This window comes from Coturnix japonica, unplaced genomic scaffold, assembly GCF_054131305.1.
Source record: "Coturnix japonica strain WE unplaced genomic scaffold, WE-NBRP24 Scf082, whole genome shotgun sequence".
Taxonomy (NCBI): Eukaryota; Metazoa; Chordata; class Aves; order Galliformes; family Phasianidae; genus Coturnix; species Coturnix japonica.
In genome coordinates, this window is record NW_028188985.1 from 247,098 (window position 1) to 266,147 (window position 19,050).

A 19,050-nucleotide genomic window follows, 5' to 3' on the forward strand; every position below is an offset into this window, starting at 1 on the left:
AGAATCCCCTCCAGCCCCATAGAAGCCCCACAGATCCACTTCAGCCCCATAGATCCACTCCAGCCCCATAGATCCATTCCAGCCCCATAGATCCCCTCCAGCCCTATAGAACCCCCTCCAGCCCCATAGAAGCCCCCCAGGCCCCCTCCAGCCCCATAGAAGATCCCCTCCAACCCCATAGAAACCCCCCAGCCCCACAAGTTCCCCCTAAACCCCACAGATGTGCCCCCCCCAACCCAGCTATGGGGCTGCAGTGGGTGTTGCCCCATAGGGCCCTTTATTGTGGGGTTGGGGTTGGTTATGGGGTGGGTAGGGGGGCGATCATATCAAAATATGGGGATTTTGGGGGGGATTTGGGGTCGTGGTTAGAAGAAATCCACGTCTTCGGGGGCGTCCAGGTCCCGATATTCCACTATGGCCCGTGGGTCGCCCCGAACCATCCTATGGGGGGGGATAATGGGGGGCTGTGGGGTGGACCCCCAACCACCCCCCCCCCAGCATGTCCCATCCATTGGGTCCTTAGGGAGCCCCCAAATGATGGGGGGTTTAGGGAACATAAAGGGGGTTAAAGGGGGATTTGGGGTGGGATTAGGATGGATAATGGGGGCTGGGGGGGGGGTTATGGGGATTAAAGAGATTTGGGGGTCATTAAGTGGGGAGTTAAGGGGGATTTGGGGGTCTAAAGAGGCTTAAAAGGGATTTGAAGTGGGATTATGAAGGATAATGGGGATTAAGGGGATTTGGGGGGTCACTAAGGGGGATTTGGGGGGGATTAAAGGGGATTCCACGGGGATTTGGGGGTATAAAGAGGATGAAAAGGGGATTTGGGGTGGGATTAAATGTGTCTGGGGGGATTAAGGGGGATTATGGGGACGCTGGGGGGTTTTGTGGGGGGTTGACTGGGATTAAGGGATGTTTGAAAGGATCCGGAGTGGGATTAGGGGGCTTTTGGGGTGGGATTAGGGGGGATTAAGGGATTAGGGGGGATTAAAAGGATGGTGGGATTAACATGGAAGGGAAAAGGAGTTACAGGGGCTGGGGGGAGATTAAGGGTGGGATTAAGGGGGTCTGAATGGCCTTTGGGGTGGGACTCAGTGGGGTCAGGCCCCCTGGGCTCACCTGCTGCGGGGTTTGTTCAGGTACCCCCCCTGACCTCGGAACGAGTCGTAGCTGCCCCTACCCCCATAAGGACCGGGGGGATATGGGGGACCACCTGCAGGGGGGGCAGAGTCAGGAGGGACCCCCTCAACACCCCATAATAACCCCCCCCCATTAACCTCCCCCAATATGGTCATTAGCCCCACCTCAAACCCCTCATAATCCCCCCAAATTCCCTTTAGAACTCCTCCCATCCCCCCAAACCTTTTAATCCCACCCTAACCCCCATAATCCCACCCCAAATCCCACCCCAACCCCCATAACTCCAACCCCAATCCCACCCCCAACCCCCATAATCCCATCCCAAATCCCCCCAGTCCCACCCCTACCCCCATAATCCCACCCCAAATCTCCCCCCAACCCCAATAAACCACCCCAAATCCCCCCCAACCCCCATAATCCCACCCAAATCCCCCAACCCACCCCCAACCCCCATAATCCCACCCTAAATCCCCCCAATCCCATCCCAACCCCCATAATCCCACCCCCATACATCCTCCCCAAATCCCCCCAACCTCCATAACCAATCACCCAATCCCCCCCCAGTCCCACCCCAACCCCCATAATCCCACCCCCAATCCCATCCCAAACCCAATAAACCCAGCCCCCAGCCCCTCCCCAATCCCGTACCTCCATAGCCCAGGATGGGGGGCCGTGGTTGTCCATAGGGCATCATCCCCTGTGGGGTCTGGGGGGGGTACAGCAGCCCTGGGGCCAGACCTGGGGGGGGACATTGGGTCAGCAATGGGGGGATTAGGGATGTATGGGGGCATGTTTGGGGTTGGATTTGGGGTCAGATTTGGAGGTTTTGGGAGTCAGATATAGGGATATTTTGGGGTCATTTTGAGGGATAAGATTTTTGGGTCAGTTTGGGGATATTTAGTGCTCAGATTTGAGGACATTTTGGGTCAGGATTTGAGGTTTTTGGAGGTCAGATTTGGGATTTCTTTGGGGTCATTTATGGGGTTTTATGGGGTGATTTATGGGGTTTTTTGGGGGTCATTTAGGGGGTTTTTATAGGGGCTGTTTATGGGGTTTTTTGGGGTCATTTATGGAGTTTTTGGGGGTCATTTATGGATTTTTCCGGGCTCATTTATGAGATTTTTTTGGTGATTTATGGGGTTTTTTGGGGGTCAGATTTGGGGTTTTTTAGGAGTCAGTTATGGGGTTTCTTGGAGGTCATTTATGGGGTTTTTGAGGTCATTTATGGATTTTTTGGGAGTCATTATGAGGTTTTTTGGGGTCATTTATGGAGTTTCTTTGGGGTCATTTATGGGGTCTTTTGGGGGTGAGATTCAGAGTTTTTTAGGGGTCATTTATGGTTTTTTGGGGGTGATTTATGAGGTTTTTTAGGGGTGATTTATGAGGTTTTTTGGGGGTCATTTATGGGTTTTTTGGGGGTCACTTATTGGGTTTTTAGGGGCTACTTATGGGGTTTTTAGGAGTCCTTTATGAAGTCTTTTGGGGGTCATTTTTGGGGCTTTTAGGAGTCATTTATGGGGTTCTCATAGGGCCTGTTTATGGGGTTTTTAGGAGTCATTCATGGGATTTTTTGGGGGGTCGTTTATGGGGCTTTTTGTGGGTCACGTATGGTTTATTTGACGGGTTGTTTAGGTGGATTTTTGGGCTCATTTATAAGTTTTTTTGGGGTGATTTATAGGGTTTTTTGGGGCTCTCACCCTGTGCAGGTCCTGGTGGGGGTCCCCCTTCCCCTCGGGCAGCGCGGGACGTTTGGGGTCCTGTAGGAAGTTATTGAAGAACAAAACCTCCTTCCGCACCTCGGCGATCTTCTCGCTGTGCTTGTTGAAGATGTGCTTCCGAACAAACTCGGGGCCCTGGGGGGGGTCACCATGGGGAGATGTGGGGTGACAATGGGACCATGGGGGGGACACAGCGGTGTCCCAGCCCCATAGAGAGGGTTTGGCCCCAGGAAACCCACAGCCCCACATGGGGGTCCCATCTACGGCCCCACATGGGGGTCCCATGATGCTGATGAGGCCACTGGGGGTGTCCGTGTCCTTTAGTGTCCTTCCAGGACCCCAATATCCACAGTGACCCCCATATCCCCTCTATGTCCTTCCAGGACCCCAATGTTGCCTCAATGCTTTCCACGTCTCCAAAGTCCTACATAACCCCAAAGTCCCCAATGCCCCCCATCACCCCAATCCCCCCCATGTCCCCAATGCCCCCCCATCACCCCAATGCCCCCCCACGTCCAAAATCCCCCCCATCACCCCAATGCCCCCCCACGTCCCCAATGCCCCCATATCCCCAATACCCCCCATCACCCCAATGCCCCCCCATGTCCCCAATACCCCCCATCACCCCAATGCCCCCCCACGTCCCCAATACCCCCATGTCCCCAACTCCCCCCATCACCCCAATGCCCCCCCACCCCACGTCCCCAATACCCCCCATATCCCCAATCCCCCCCCATCACCCCAATGAACTCCATGTCCCCAACTCCCCCCACATCCCCAACCCCTCCCATCACCCCAATGGCCCCCCACGTCCCCAATACCCCCATGTCCCCAATGCCCCCCCATCACCCTAATGCCCCCCCACGTCCCCAATACCCCCATATCCCCAATGCCCCCCCATCACCCTAATGCCCCCCCACGTCCCCAATCCCCCCACGTCCCCAATCCCCCCACGTCCCCAATCCCCCCATGTCCCCAATCCCCCCATGTCCCTAATCCCCCCCATCACCCCAATCCCCCCCACGTCCCCACCTTGAACTTCTTCCCGCTGAGCGGACACAGCCACTTGTCCTTCCCCAGCTCCTGAGTGTTGGCTGTGACGAACTTTTCCACCTCCTGCTCTGGGTCCTTCTTCCCCAACCTCAGCGCCTCCTCCTCGGGCAGCGCCTCCCGACCCGACAGCAGCGGCCCCAGGCGCTCCTCAAAGCCCTTCTGCCACTCAGCCACTGCGGGGGGACACCAAGATGGGGGGGGTCCTGGGCTTTGGGGGGGTCCTGGGCTTTGGGGGGGGGTCTTGGGCTTGGGAAGGGGGAAACACAAGCTTGGGACCATGGACTTACAGGGGATGTGGGGCTGAGGGGGAGTGGGGATGTTGGGGGACAATGGGGCCACACTGTGGGGTGTGGGATGTTGGGGACATCTGTGGGTTGTGAGGGAGGCAATGGGGAGGGGACACGGGGGGCTGGGGGGGGCAATGCCCCCATAAGAAGGTATATAAGGGAAGATCACAAACCCCATATGGGGTCACAGGAAGATGGGGGGGGGTCCTGGGCTTTGGGGGGGGTCTTGGGCTTGGGAAGGGGGAAACACAAGCTTGGGACCATGAACTTACAGGGGATGTGGGGCTGAGGGGGAGTGGGGATGTTGGGGATGTGTGGGGACAATGGGGCCACACTGTGGGGTATGGGATGTTGGGGACATCTGTGGGTTGTGAGGGAGGCAATGGGGAGGGGACACGGGGGGCTGGGGTCAGGCAATGCCCCCATAAGGGGTCATATATGGTATATAAGAGAAGATCACAAACCCCATATGGGATCACAGATGGGAAATGGGGAGGGGGAGCACATAAGAGTTATGAGGAGAATCAATGCCCTGTATGGAATCACAAGGGATCAGTAATGGGGGGCAATGGGATTATGGGGCTGTCGATGCCTTTCTATGGGTCATATGAGGTGATGGAATACCACCAACCCCATATGGAATGACAGGCTGCCCCACAAGCAGCCCAGGAGGGTCCATAGGGGCCATATATGGGGGGGTGACACCCACCCTCTCCATGGGAGACGCGGTTGGGGGGCAGCGGCCCCCGGACGTGGACGATCCCACAACGGTTGGGCATCTCGTCCTCATTGAGGTACTCAGAGGTGTTGTAATAATCCACCGAGTGCACGATGCGCAGGTACAGCAGCAGCCGGTCCAGGACCTGGGGGGCAGCAGGGGATTATGGGGGGGTTTAGGGGCTCATGGGGGGGTTTAGGGGGTTATGGGGGGGTTATGGGGGGGTTTGGGGGGTTACGAGGGGGTTATAGGGGGGGTTTAGGGGGTTATGGGGGGGTTTAGGGGGTTATGAGGGGGTTTGGGGGGGTTATGAGGGGGTTATAGGGGAGGTTTGGGGGGGTTATGGGGGGGGCTTAGGGGGTTATGAGGGGGTTTGGGGGGTTATAGGGGGGGTTTAGGGGGTTATGGGGGGGTTTGGGGGGTTATGGGGGGGTTTAGGGGGTTATGGGGGGGGTTGGGGGGGTTATGGCGGGGTTTAGGGGGTTATGGGGGGGTTTAGGGGGTTATGAGGGGGTTTGGGGGGGTTATGAGGGGGTTATAGGGGAGGTTTGGGGGGGTTATGGGGGGGGCTTAGGGGGTTATGAGGGGGTTTGGGGGGGTTATAGGGGGGGTTTAGGGGGTTATGGTTTGGGGGGTTATGGGGGGTTTAGGGGGTTATGGGGGGGGTTGGGGGGTTATGGTGGGGTTTAGGGGGTTATGGGGGGGTTTAGGGGGTTATGGGGGGGTTTGGGGGGTTATGGGGGGGGTTTGGGGGGGTTGGGGGGGTTTGGGAGGGGACAATGGGATGTGGGGGTGGAATGGGGGGATACAAGGGTGGGATGGGGATCCCTGAGGATGGAATGGGGGGACATGGGGGTGGGATGGGGGGGATACAAGGATGGGATGGGGGGTCCTGAGCATAAGATGGGGGGGACAAAGGGATATGGGGGTGGGTTGGGGGGGTATGTGTGGACACAGGGATGCGATGGAGGCATGTGGGGCTGTGGGGGGTTCTCCCACCTTGAGCAGCTTCTCGTCGCGCTCCACAGTGATCTCGGTGGGGTTCCCCTCGCGGGGTCCCTCCTCCGTGTCCCCCCCGCTGCGGCCCAGCAGCTCCTCCTCCTCGGCGCTCACCTCCTCGATCAGGTAATCCGTGATGTGCTTCAGAACCGGGTTCTGCGACGGAACCGCCTGCGGGGGACATGGGGGGGACTGAGGGGATGTGGGGAGCCAAAGGGGGATATAGGGGGGACTGAGGGGATGTGGGGGGGACAAAGGGGGATATAGGGGGGACTGAGGGGATGTGGGGAGCCAAAGGGGGATATAGGGGGGACTGAGGGGATGTGGGGAGCCAAAGGGGGATATAGGGGGGACTGAGGGGATTTGGGGGGACAAGGGGGATATAGGGGGGACTGAGGGGATGTGGGGGGGACAAGGGGGGATTGAAGGGATGTGGGAGACTAAGGGGACATGGAGGGACTGAGAGGAATATGGGAAGACATGGGGGGGATTGAGAGGACTGAAGGGATATGGGAGGATTGAAGGGATTTGGGGGGATAAGGGGGAACTGAAGGGATGTGGGGGGACTGAGAGGGGATGGGGGGACATTGGGGGGCTGAGGGGCCATGGGGAGCCAAAGGGGGATATAGGGGGACTGAGGGGATGTGGGGGGACAAGGGGGGATTGAGGGAACTGAAGGGATATGGGGGGACTGAGGGAACATGGGGGGGGCAGTGGGGATGTGTAGGACATGGGGGGGGGTATACGTAAACCATGGGGGGGGGTCAATGGGAAATGGGGTACAGGCCGCAACCGGAAGTGGTGTCGGCCATTACTTGAAAAGGCAGGGCTATCAACAGGAAGTAGGCCACGCTTCCAACAGGAAATAGGCCGCGCTTTCAAACGGAAGTAGGCCGCGCTTCCAACCGGAAGTAGGCCCCGCTACCAACAGGAAGTAGGCCGCGCTTCCAATCGGAAGTAGGCCGCGCTTTCAACCAGAAATAGGCCGCGCTTCCAACTGGAAGTAGGCCGTGCTTCCAACCGGAAGTAGGCTGCGCTTCCAACTGGAAGTAGGCCGTGCTTCCAACCGGAAGTAGGCTGCGCTTCCAACTGGAAGTAGGCCGTGCTTCCAACCGGAAGTAGGCCGCGCTTCCAACCGGAAGTAGGCCCCGCTACCAACAGGAAGTAGGCCGCGCTTCCAAACGAAAGTAGGCCACGCTTTCAACCAGAAATAGGCCGCGCTTCCAACAGGAAGCAGGCCGTGCTTCCAACCGGAAGTAGGCCGCGCTTCCAACCGGAAGTAGGCCGCGCTTCCAACCGGAAGCAGGCCACGCTTCCAACCAGAAGTAGGCCGCGTTACCAAACGAAAGTAGGCCACGCTTTCAACCAGAAATAGGCCGCGCTTCCAACAGGAAGTAGGCCGCGCTTTCAACAGGAAGCAGGCCGCGCTTCCAGCCGGAAGTAGGCCACACTTCCAACCAGAAGTAGGCCGCGCTACCACTCACCCCTACCACTGCACTGTCTCCGGCGGCGGTGGCCACGTCCCCGTCTCCCAGCGGCGCTTCCCCGGTTGTGGCGGCGGCACCGACGTCGTTTTCCCCCCCGGCCCAAAGCTGCCCCCGGGCGTCCAGCGCGTGCACGAGTCGCGCCGCCAGCTTGATGTCGTTCCTCACCACGGTGCGGTGCTGCGTCAGCCCGTTCACGTTACGGACGCGGCGGGTCAGATCCCGGTTCACACCGGGGCTCAGTTCACAGTCACGAAGCTGAGGGGGAGGGGAGGAGTCAGGGGGGGTGATGGGATCCAAAAGGGGCACCAAAATGGTCCCATAATGAGCCCAAAGTGACCCTAAAAGTGACCCCAAAAGGGATCTGAAGACCCCAAAATGAGCCCAAAAATGAGCCCAAAGTGAGCAACAAAAGCGGCCCCAAAAGACCCCAAAATGATCCCATAATGAGCCCAAAGTGAGGACCAAAAGTGGCCCCAAAAGACCCTAAAAGTGACCCCAAAATGATCCCATAATGAGCTCAAAGTGAGCAACAAAAGCGGCCCCAAAAGACCCTAAAAGTGACCCCAAAAGGGATCTGAGAAGACCCCAAATTGATCCCAAACTGACCCCATAATGATCCCAAAATGAATCCCAAAAGACCCTAAAAGAGACCCAAAAAGGGACCTGAAGTGACCCCAAACTGACCCCCAAAATGAGCCCGTAATGAGCCCAAAATGAACCCCAAAAGTGGCCCCAAGAGACCCTAAAAATGACCCCAAAATGAGCCCATAATGACCCCAAAAGTGAGCCCCAAATCTGACCCCAAACGAGACCCCAAAAATCCCAGAAATGATCCCATAGAGACTCCAAACAATCCCCAAACGCAACACCAGAAGATGCCATAACGACCCCATAACAATCCCATAATGATCCCAAATCAACCCCCATAAATGACCCCAAACATCCCCCGGACCCCATCAGTGCCCCCCCCCAAGACCCCCAGACCGGCCCCATCCACATCCCTGCCCCTAAAATCGCCCCCCTCCTCACCCGGATGTTCTGCAGGCTCCAGCAGATCTCTTTGATGTTCACACTGCGGTCGAACGTCACCCAACCCCGGCGGAAAAACCTATAGGTGGGGGGGGGGGGGGGGGGGGGGGGAAATCAGACCCCCCAATAACCCCAAATAAATCCTAATAACCCCAAGTAACCCTAAATAGCCCCCCCCTCCAATCCAAAGACCCCAAATAACCCCAAACAACCCCAAATAACCTCCCCCAATAACCCTAAATAACCTCCCCCCAATCCAAAGACCCCAAATAACCCCATTAAACCATTCCAGACCCACAGACCCCCAAGTAACCCCCCCACAAACCCCTAAAGACATCAACTAACCCACCCCCCCCCCAAAAGATCCCCATTAAACCCCTCCAGCCCCACAAAGACCCCCAAGCAATCCCCCCCTCCAAAACCCCAAACACATCAACTAACCCACCCCCTAAAGACCCCCATTAAACCCTTACAGCCCCCCAAGACCCCCCAAACACATCAACTAACCCCCCCACCCCCATAAAGACCCCATTAAACCCCCCAGCCCCACAAAAACCCCCAAGTAACTGCCCCAACCCCCCCAAAAACCCCCAAAGACATCAAAGAACCCCCCAAAAGATCCCCATTAAACCCCCCCCCCCCCCAAAGACCCCTATTCCCCCCCAAAGACCCCCCCCAAATCCCACCTCCTCTCCGGCTGGGGGTCCGACAGCGCCACACGCATGAAGCCGGGGTATCTCTTACAGAGCTGTCATTGGGGGGGAAGAAGAAAAGGGGGGGTGGGTTAACATGGATGTGGGGGAGGGGGGGTGTCAGTGTTTTTGGGGTGAATTCTGTTGTTTTTGGGGCTTCTCACCGCCACGATCTCGGCCTGCGCGATGTTGGGGGCGATGTTCCGCATGAAGAGGGAGCAGGTTTTGTGCAGGGGCCGTGGGGGGGGGTCGCTCTCCTTCGGTTTCGCTGCTGCCCCCGTTGGGGTCGTGGGGGTCCCGGGGGTGGTCGCTGCCCCCCCGGTTCCTCCTCCTGTGCCCCCCCCAGCAGCCGCAGCCGTTGCCGTGGTCGCCGTCCCCCCCCCTCCGCCGCTGCCCTCCTCTTCCTCAGCTCCCTTCTCCTCCTTCCCCTTCTCCTCTGTTTGGGGGGGGGAGGGAAATGAGGGCTCACAAAGTGTCTGCTTTCATCTTCCAGGACCCTCCTGGGTGACCCCCACCCCACAGCCCATCTGCCCAGCCCAGACCCCCAGTGTCCCATTGACCTTCCAGGACCCCATTAAGCCCCCACCTATGACTGCCTCGACCATCCAGAACCCCTCAGACCCCCCCCATGTCTGCTTTGACCATCCAGGACCCCTCAGAGTCTCTCCAATGGCCCCTTTGCCCTTTAACGACCCCCATAGACCCTCAGCGTCCCCCCTTTCCTCTTCCAGGACCCCTCAGAGTCTCTCCAATGGCCCCTTTGCCCTTTAAGAACCCCCATAGACCCCCAGCGTCCCCCTTTCCCCTTCCAGGACCCCTCAGAGTCTCTCCAATGGCCCCTTTGCCCTTTAAGGACCCCCATAGACCCCCAGCATCCCCCCTTTCCCCTTCCAGGACCCCTCAGAGTCTCTCCAATGGCCCCTTTGCCCTTTAAGAACCCCCACAGACCCCCAGCGTCCCCCCTTTCCCCTTCCAGGACCTCTCAGAGTCTCTCCAATGGCCCCTTTGCCCTTTAAGGACCCCCATAGACCCCCAGCATCCCCCCTTTCCCCTTCCAGGACCCCTCAGAGTCTCTCCAATGGCCCCTTTGCCCTTTAAGGACCCCCATAGACCCCCAGCATCCCCCCTTTCCCCTTCCAGGACCCCTCCATGCCCCACCTGCATTGTCCCCCTGGCGCCGCCCCCCCTCGGAGCCGCTCTCTGATTCGCTGCCGCTGCCGTCATCGTCGCTCTCTTCCTCCTCCTCTTCCTCACCGCTGCGCGGCCGCTTCCGCTTCGGGGCGGCCTTAAAAGTGGGGAGGGGGCACCGAAATTATGGGAGGGGTCCTCACCAAAAGGGGAGGGGCTTAGAGCAAGGAAGGGGCGTGTCTCACCTTCTTGGCCTCCTTCTCGTTGTCCTCCTCCTTCCTCCCCTTCTCCTCCTCCTCCTCCCCTGCAGCCTTTGGGGTCTTCTCATTGGCTGCCTCCTCCCCTTCAGCCTGGAGGGGGGGAGGAGTTTTAAATGGGGTGAGAGGACCCCCAACCCCATAGAGACCCCAGGGATGCTACTGACCCCATGGGGCCAAGGAGACCCTAAAAGACTCCCATGGGCATTCCTAAACAAGCCCTATGAGGCCAAGAAAACCCCAAAAGACCCCATGGAAACCATATGGGGCCAAGGAGACCCCATGGGGACCCCAAATTGACCCTATGGGGCTAAGGGGACCCCAAAAAGCCCCATGGAGACCATATAGAGCCAATGAGACCCCATTCACACCCCCAAACACACTCTATGGGGCCAAGTTGACCCCATGGGGACCCCAAATTGACCCTATGGGGCCAAGGGGACCCCAAAAAGCCCCATGGAGACCATATAGAGCCAATGAGACCCCATTCACACCCCCAAACACACTCTATGGGGCTAAGGTGACCCCATGGGGACCCCAAATTGATCCTATGGGGCTAAGGGGACCCCAAAAAGCCCCATGGAGACCATATAGAGCCAATGAGACCCCATTCACACCCCCAAACACGCTCTGTGGGGCCAAGGTGACCCCATGGGGACCCAAACTGACCCTATGGGGCCAAGGGGACCCCAAAAAGCCCCATGGAGACCATATAGAGCCAATGAGACCCCATTCACACCCCCAAACACGCTCTATGGGGCCAAGGTGACCCCATGGGGACCCCAAATTGACCCTATGGGGCCAAGGGGACCCCAAAAGACCCCATGGAGACCATATAGAGCCAATGAGACCCCATTCACACCCCTAAACACACTCTATGGGGCCAAGGTGACCCCATGGGGACCCCAAATTGACCCTATGGGGCTAAGGGGACCCCAAAAGACCCCATGGGGGACCCTATAGATCAAAGACGACCCCCAGACCCTCCCCAGGGGACCCCCCTCGAACCTTCTTCCCCTCCTCTTTGCTGTCGGGGGGGGTTTGCTCTCATTGTTGGGGGGTCGCGGTTCCTCCTTCTTGGCTGCCTCGGCCTTTTCCTGCCGCTCCTCCTCCTCCTCCTGCTCCAGGATGCGCAGGTCGTTCTCTGTGCCGCCCTCCATCTTAATTACCGCTAATTAGGGGGGGGGGAGAAGGGTTAAAGTGAGAGTGAGAAGCAAAGAAATGGGGTACCTGGGGGGGGGGGGGTGAGGATCTGGGGGGTGGGAGGGTTGAGAAGTGGATTCAGAGGGTTTCACAGGGGTCCAATGGGTTTGGGGGCGGCTAAAGGTCTTGAGTGGATTCTGGGGGGTCCAATGGGTCCAGAGAGGGAGGGTCTGTAAGACGAGGGGGGGACCCCAGGGTCTGGGGGGGTCCTTCAGGTTCACAACGTGTTCTATTTATGTAGGGGGCACGCTATGGGTCCAGAGGAGGCTCTGGGAGGGGTCCTATGGGTCCCATAGGTCTGGAGGAGTGCTGATGGGCATGGGGGGGGGGACTCTAAGAGCTTGGGGGGGATCCTACAGTTCCTATGGCTCTGCAGGGGGTCCCTATGGGTCCAATGGGTGTAAGAGGGTCCTTATGGGTCCCAAGGGGTCCCTATGGGTCCAATGGGTGTAGGGGGTCCCTATGGGTCCTGGGGGATCCCTATGGGTCCTGGGGGATCCCTATGGGTCCAATGGGTGTAGGGTGTCCCTATAGGTCCCAAGGGGTCCCTATGGGTCCTGGGGGATCCCTATGGGTCCAATGGGTGTAGGGTGTCCCTATAGGTCCCAAGGGGTCCCTATGGGTCCTGGGGGATCCCTATGGGTTCTGGGTGGTCCCTATGGGTCCAATGGGTGTAGGGGGTCCTTATGGGTCCTGGGGGATCCCTAGGGGTCCCTATGGGTCCTGGGGGGTCCCTCTGGGTCCTGGGGGATCCCTATGGGTCCCGAGGGTTCCCTATGGGTCCTGGGGGGTCCTCTGGGTCCCGAGGGGTCCCTATGGGTCCTGGGGGGGTCCCTCTGGGTCCTGGGGGGTCCCTCTGGGTCCCGAGGGTTCCCTATGGGTCCTGGGGGGTCCCTCTGGGTCCTGGGGGGTCCCTATGGGTCCCGAGGGTTCCCTATGGGTCCTGAGGGGTCCCTATGGGTCCTGGGGGATCCCTATGGGTCCTGGGGGATCCCTATGGGTCCCGAGGGGTCCCTATGGGTCCTGGGGGGTTCCTCTGGGTCCTGGGGGATCCCTATGGGTCCCGAGGGGTCCCTATGAGTCCAATGGGTGTAGGAGGTCCTTATGGGTCCCGAGGGTTCCCTATGGGTCCTGAGGGGTCCCTATGGGTCCTGGGGGTCCCGGTACCGGCATCGAGTGTTTTGATGATGGCGGGGGCCCTGTCGATGTCCAGCAGCAGCCCGTCCATCCAGCCCCGTTCCCATAGATAGAGGAAAACATCGCGGCGCCTCCTGAGCGCTGCCCTGCTCTCCTGGCGCCGCCTCTGGGCCTCGTCCGGGTGGTATTTGGACCGGAACCTAAAGGAGGGGGAGAGATATTGGGGAGGGGGGGGTCGTATGATGAGGGTGGGGGGAGGAGGGGGCTCATAAACCGACCACCCCCCCCCACCTCAACCAGCTGAGCCGCTGTGGTGTAACAGTGAGGCGGGGGGGGGTCCCAAAGGGGTGGGGGGGAACCTGACAGGTTGTGGGGGAGGCTTTGATGTGGGGGGGGGGGTCTGGGATGGTGAGGGTGGGGGGGGCTTAGAAACCTTCCCCCCTTCCCTCCCCCCCATTACTAAACCCAGAGCTGGAGCCCTTATGGTGTAACATATGGGGGTCCCAAAGGAGCGTGGTGCTATAATAAGGGGCTGGGGGGGGCACTAATTTGGGAGGGGGGAGTTTATTTACTAAGATTATAGTGGGGTTGAAGGGGGTCCCATAACCCCCCCCCTGAACCTGGGGTGCAAACTGGGGGGGGGGGGGAACTGGGGGCTGTGCTATTATATGGGGGGGGGGCTTGATTTTGGGGGGGGGTTGTAAGGTTGGGTTGGAGGAACAGCTCCCTCTCCCCCCCCCCCTCGATCTTATTATGGGGGTGGGGGGGGCTGGGGAATCACTGGGGGGTGCCGCTCATACATACGCTTGCCTTGAGCATCCGGAACCCCCGAAGTCGACGAATTTTTGCTATGAAAAACCCCAAAAAAAAGGCCAAAAAACACGCACGGAAAAAAACCCAGAAGGTATCGAAAAAAGAATCGAAGGCGACGGACGCCGTTTTGGGGTAAAAAAACCCCATTTTGGTACAAAGAAAAAAGAGAAAATAACAAAAGCGCGGCCCTGCCTGCTTCCTGCCACTGGGTGCTCACTAAGGCCGCATTGTGCGCGGCCCCCATCCCCTCACTGTCTGCCCGTGCCCCCCCCCCCATGGGGAGGGGGGGTTGTCCTTTAAGGGGGGGGGTGTTAATGAGCTTAATGAACGTGCTCGCTAATGAGCTGAAGGGGTTTTTATTTGGGGGGGGGTTCTCCGGCGGATGATGGCGGACGGCGGCTTCTGGTGGTGGTTATTGTGGGGGGGGGGAGGGGGGAGAAAAGGGAACGGTTAACGGCGCTGGGGGGGTCCTTGTGCCCCAACCCCCCCCCCCCCCATTCAACCCCCCCCCAAGCCCCCCTGTATATAAAGAATGGGGATAAATTCCCCTCCACCCCCCCCCCCCCCCCAACCTGAGGGTGAATGTAGGGGATTGAATTGGGTTGGGGGGGGGAGTTGGTCTGGAATGGGGGGGGGGGGGGCATTAAATTGAGGGGCTGCATCACAGAATGAGGGAGGGGTACCCCAAAATGAGGGGGGGCGTCCCTATGGGGCAGGAGATACATCTTATAGGGCACAGATAAAGAGCTGTATTAGACAACTAAAGGATTCTATGGGGCTGAACTGAACTCTATGGGGCACGGGGTCCCCTGTGGGGCAGTGTGGGGATCCTACATGCACTTCGTTGTGCTTTAAAGTCTCTCTAGGGCAGCTATAAGTCGCTATGGGGCAGTCTGGGGTCCCTATGGGGCACTCTGGGGAGGTTATGGGGCAGCACAGGGTTCTTTTGGGGCAGTTTTAGGGTCTCTAGAGCAGTGAGCTCAATCTTATGGGGCAGACGTGGGCTCTATGGGGCAAGGAGCGCCCAATAAGGAGCAAGAATGAAGACTGTAAGACACACACTGAGTTCTATGAGACAAACAAGGGGCTCTATGGGGTTGGGCTGAGCTCTATGGGGTTGGGCTGAGCTCTATGGGGTTGGGCTGAGCTCTATAGGGTTGGGCTGAGCTCTATGGGGTTGGGCTGAGCTCTATGGGGTTGGGCTGAGCTCTATGGGGTTGGGCTGAGCTCTATGGGGTTGGGCTGAGCTCTATGGGGTTGGGCTGAGCTCTCTGGGGTTGGGCTGAGCTCTGTGGGGTTGGGCTGAGCTCTATGGGGTTGGGCTGAGCTCTATGGGGTTGGGCTGAGCTCTATGGGGTTGGGCTAAGCTCTATGGGGTTGGGCTGAGCTCTGTGGGGTTGGGCTGAGCTCTGTGGGGTTGGGCTGAGCTCTATGGGGCAGAGATGAGCTCTATGGGGTTGGGCTGAGCTCTATGGGGTTGGGCTGAGCTCTATGGGGTTGGGCTGAGCTCTATGGGGTTGGGCTGAGCTCTATGGGGCAGAGATGAGCTCTATGGGGCAGGGGGGCTCGTTCTATGGGGCAGACCCCCTCCTTAAGGACGTACCACTCCTCATCCTTATGTGCCAGGAAGAAATCCTGCATCTGCTGCCTCCTGAAGTCCAGCTTATAGTCGTTATAACGCTTCACCGCCTCCGTCTCATCCACGGCGTCGTCCAACGAGAGCAGGAACTCCTTGAAGCTCTTCATCACGGGGGGGCCATCCCCAAATCCACCTCCGCGATGTTCCCCAGTCTGCTTGGGGGGAATGGGGGGAGTCAGGACCCTCTGGGGGGGGGTTATGGGGCACTATGGGCACTATGGGGTCCCTACGGGGCACTATAGGGTCCCTATGGGGCAATTCGGGGTGGTTTGAGGTCTCTATGGGGCAGCCTGGGGTCCCTAGAGAGCAGCATAGGGCTTCTATGGGATAATACAGGGTAGCTTGAGGTCCCTATGGGGCTGTTTGGGGGGTATCCCCAAATCCACCTCTGTGATGTTCCCCAGTCTGCTTGGGGGGGAATGGGGGGAGTCAGGACCCTCTGGGGGGGGGTTATGGGGCACTATGGGGTCCTTATGGGGCACTATGGGGTCCCTATGGGGCACTATAGGGTCCCTATGGGGCAATTCGGGGTGGTTTGAGGTCCCTATGGGGCAGCCTGGGGTCTCTATAGGGCAGTATGGGGCACTGTGGGGTAATATGAGGTGGCCTGAGGTCTCTATGAAGCACTATGGGGTCCCTATGGGGCACTATAGGGTCCCTATGGGGCAATTTGGGGTGGTTTGAGGTCCCTATGGGGCAGCCTGGGGTCCCTATAGGGCAGTATGGGGACCTGTGGGGTAATACAGGGTGGTTCGAGGTCTCTATGAAGCACTATGGGGTCCCTATGGGGCAATATGGGGTCCCTATGGGGCAATTTGGGGTGGTCTAATGTCCCTATGGGGCAGCCTGGGGTCCCTATGGGGCAGTATGGGGCAGTTTAGAGTCTCTATGGGGCAGCTGGGGGGGTTATGAGCAGTATGGGGTCTCTATGAGGCAGTATAAGGTCCCTATGTGGCAGCTGGGGGGGTTATGGGGCAGTTTGGGGTCTCTATGGGGCAGTTTGGGGGGGTTACGGGGCAATACAGCCTCTCTATGGGGCCAGTACATAACCAGGATTGGCATAAGGGGCATCATTAAAGCCACAAGTTTTGGGGTGGGGGGGGTCACAGTTTGGGGGGGGGTCCCTATGGGGAATGTAGGGGGGGGTTCAGACCCCATAATTTGGGGGTAAGGGGGTAAATGGGGGGGTGGGATGGGGGGGGTCCTTACCTGGCCTGGATGGGCAGCAGGTGATGCTGCACCACGTGCATGTCCGGGTGTCCCCATGGCTGGGGGGGGCCATAAGTGGGACCCCCCCCCCCACCTCCTCCACCTCCACCGCCGCCCCCCCCCCCACCGTAAGGGACGTCGTAGGCGCTGTGATACGGGTCGGCGCCGTGCTCATCCCTAAGGGGGGGGGTAATTAGGTTAATGAGCTTAATGAGCTTAATTGGGGGGGGGGGTTGATTAATTAGGTTAATGAGTTTATAAATGGGGGGGGGGAAGGAAAAGGGGCATCATGAATGGGGAGAGAGAAAAGGGAAAGGGGGGTGAGGGGGAGGTGGGGGGGGCTGTGTTTGTACATGGGGGGGGGCAGATAATTAATTAAGTTAATTGGAAGGGGGGGGAGAGAGGGGTAAATGGGGGGGGAGGGGGTTAAATGAGGGGGGGGTTAAATGAGGGGGGAGTAAATGTGGGGGGTAAAAGGGAGGGGGTTAAGTGGGGGGGGGGTTAAATGAGGGGGGGGTAAATGAGGGGGGGAGGGGGCGGTAAATGTGGGGGGTAGATGGAAGGGGGTTAAATGGGGATAAGGGGGTTAAATGGGGGGGGGTTAAATGAGGGGGGGGGTAGGGATAAATGGGGGCTTAAATGGGTGAGGAAAGGGGTAAATCGGGGGGGTTAAATGGGGTAAATGGGGGGGTAAATGGGGGGAGGGGGATAAATGGGGGGGAGGGGGTTAAATGAGGGGGGGGTTAAATGAGGAGGGGGTAAAATGGGGGGGGGTAAATGGGGGGGGGGTAAATGGGAGGGGGTTAAATGGGGGGGGTTAAATGAGGGGGGGGTAGGGATAAATGGGGGCTTAAATGGGTGAGAAAAGGGGTAAATGGGGGGGTAAATGGGGGGGAGGGGGTTAAATGAGGGGCGGGTTAAATGGGGGGGGGTTAAATGGGGAGGGGGTAAATGGGAGGGGGTAAATGGGGGGGGTAGGGATAAATGGGGGGGGAGGAGGGTAAATAGGGGCTTAAATGGGGGGGGGAAGGGGTAAATGGGGGGTGAGGGGGGTAAATATGGGGGGGGGGTTAAATGGGGGGAGTGAGGACATGGGGGGGGAGGGGAAATGGGGGGGGGAGGGAGAAGGGGGGAGGGGGGGGAAATGGGGGGGGGGTGAGGGAGTTAAATGGGGGGGGGGGAGAAGGGGTAAATTGGGGGCTTAAATGGGGGGGGGGGGGGGGGGCAACTGGGGGGGGGGGGGTTAATAATAGCTGGGGTTGGGGTTGTTTTGGGGGGGGTCTCTCACCAATCCCGGCGGAGCCGTTTCTGGGGGGGCTGAGCTCATGGCGGGGGGGGGAGAATCGCTCCCTGCGGGCTCGATCGTAATCGCGATATTCACCGCGACTGCGGCGCTCCCGGCCACGGTCCCAATCGCTGGTAAAAAAAGATCATAGAGATGAAACAGCGCCCCCTGCAGGCCGGGAGGACACATAGACCTCCACACACTGCCATTAGAGCGCCCCCTGCAGGCCGGGAGGACACATAGACCTCCACACACTGCCATTAGAGCGCCCCCTGCAGGCCGGGAGGACACAAAGACCCTCGTTCCCATTAGAGCGCCCCCTGCAGGCCGGGAGGACACCATAGAGATAACAGGGGATCCCCCCAAAGCCAGTAGGACCCCACAAAGAGCTATAATGGTGCCCTATAGGGCAGGAGCCCCCCAAACAGATATTAGGGGACCCTCTATAGGCTAAAAGGAGCTCACACAGGGGCATTAGAGCGCCCCCTGCAGGCCGGGAGGACACAAAGACCCTCATTCCCATTAGAGCGCCCCCTACAGGTCTGGAGGACACAAAGACCCCTCGTTCCCATTAGAACGCCCCCTGCTGGCCGGGAGGACACCATAGAAATAACAAGGGATCCCCCCAAAGCCAGTAGGACCCCACAAAGAGCTATAATGGTGCCCTATAGGCCAGGAGCCCCCTAAAGGGATAGTAGAGGACCTTCTATAGGCTCACACAGGGGCATTAGAGCGCCCCCTGCAGGCCGGGAGGACACAAAGACCCCCATCCTGCCATTAGAGCGCCCCCTGCAGGCCTGGAGGACACAAAGACCCCTCGTTCCCATTAGAGCGCCCCCTGCAGGCCGGGAGGACTCCGTCACCCACCGGTCGCTCCATTCGTCGCGGCGCCGATCGTCTCGTTCCCGGGACCGGTCGTAATCGCTTCGTTCACGGCGGAATTTGTCCCGACGACGACGGTCGTATTCGTCGTCACTGTCCCCCATAGCACTGCCGGGGTGGGGGGGAACAACGAGACCCCGTCAGTACCTCGAGTCCTCCACAACCCCCATTGAGGTCCTCCAAAAGACCCTTCATTGGTCCTCCAAACCCCACTATTGGTCCTCCAACACCCCCTTTGGTCCTCCATATACAACTGTTGGTCCTCTAACTCCTCCTTTGGTCCTCCAACCTCCAGGAGTCCCACAAGCTCCCTCTGCTGGTCCTCCAAACTCTACTATGGGCTCTTCAGCACCTTCTGCTGTCCTCCTAAGGCT

General features: G+C 58.9%; 1 protein-coding gene across 1 annotated transcript; it reads right to left on the minus strand.

Annotated features, from left to right (window-relative positions):
- Positions 1-254: 254 nt before the first annotated feature.
- On the minus strand, positions 255-18,860 carry LOC146751513 (serrate RNA effector molecule homolog B-like). Its single transcript, XM_085534409.1, is given in 23 exon segments — positions 255-441; positions 1,120-1,213; positions 1,789-1,878; positions 2,838-2,864; positions 2,867-2,993; positions 3,891-4,084; positions 4,908-5,061; positions 5,916-6,086; positions 7,400-7,657; positions 8,432-8,510; positions 9,118-9,179; positions 9,288-9,559; positions 10,282-10,408; positions 10,497-10,601; positions 11,517-11,548; positions 11,551-11,679; positions 12,879-13,048; positions 15,265-15,421; positions 15,424-15,452; positions 16,510-16,686; positions 17,798-17,828; positions 17,831-17,925; positions 18,662-18,860. Coding segments are annotated over 23 exon segments (2,775 nt in total). The 5' UTR covers positions 18,781-18,860; the 3' UTR covers positions 255-365.
- Positions 18,861-19,050: the final 190 nt, after the last annotated feature.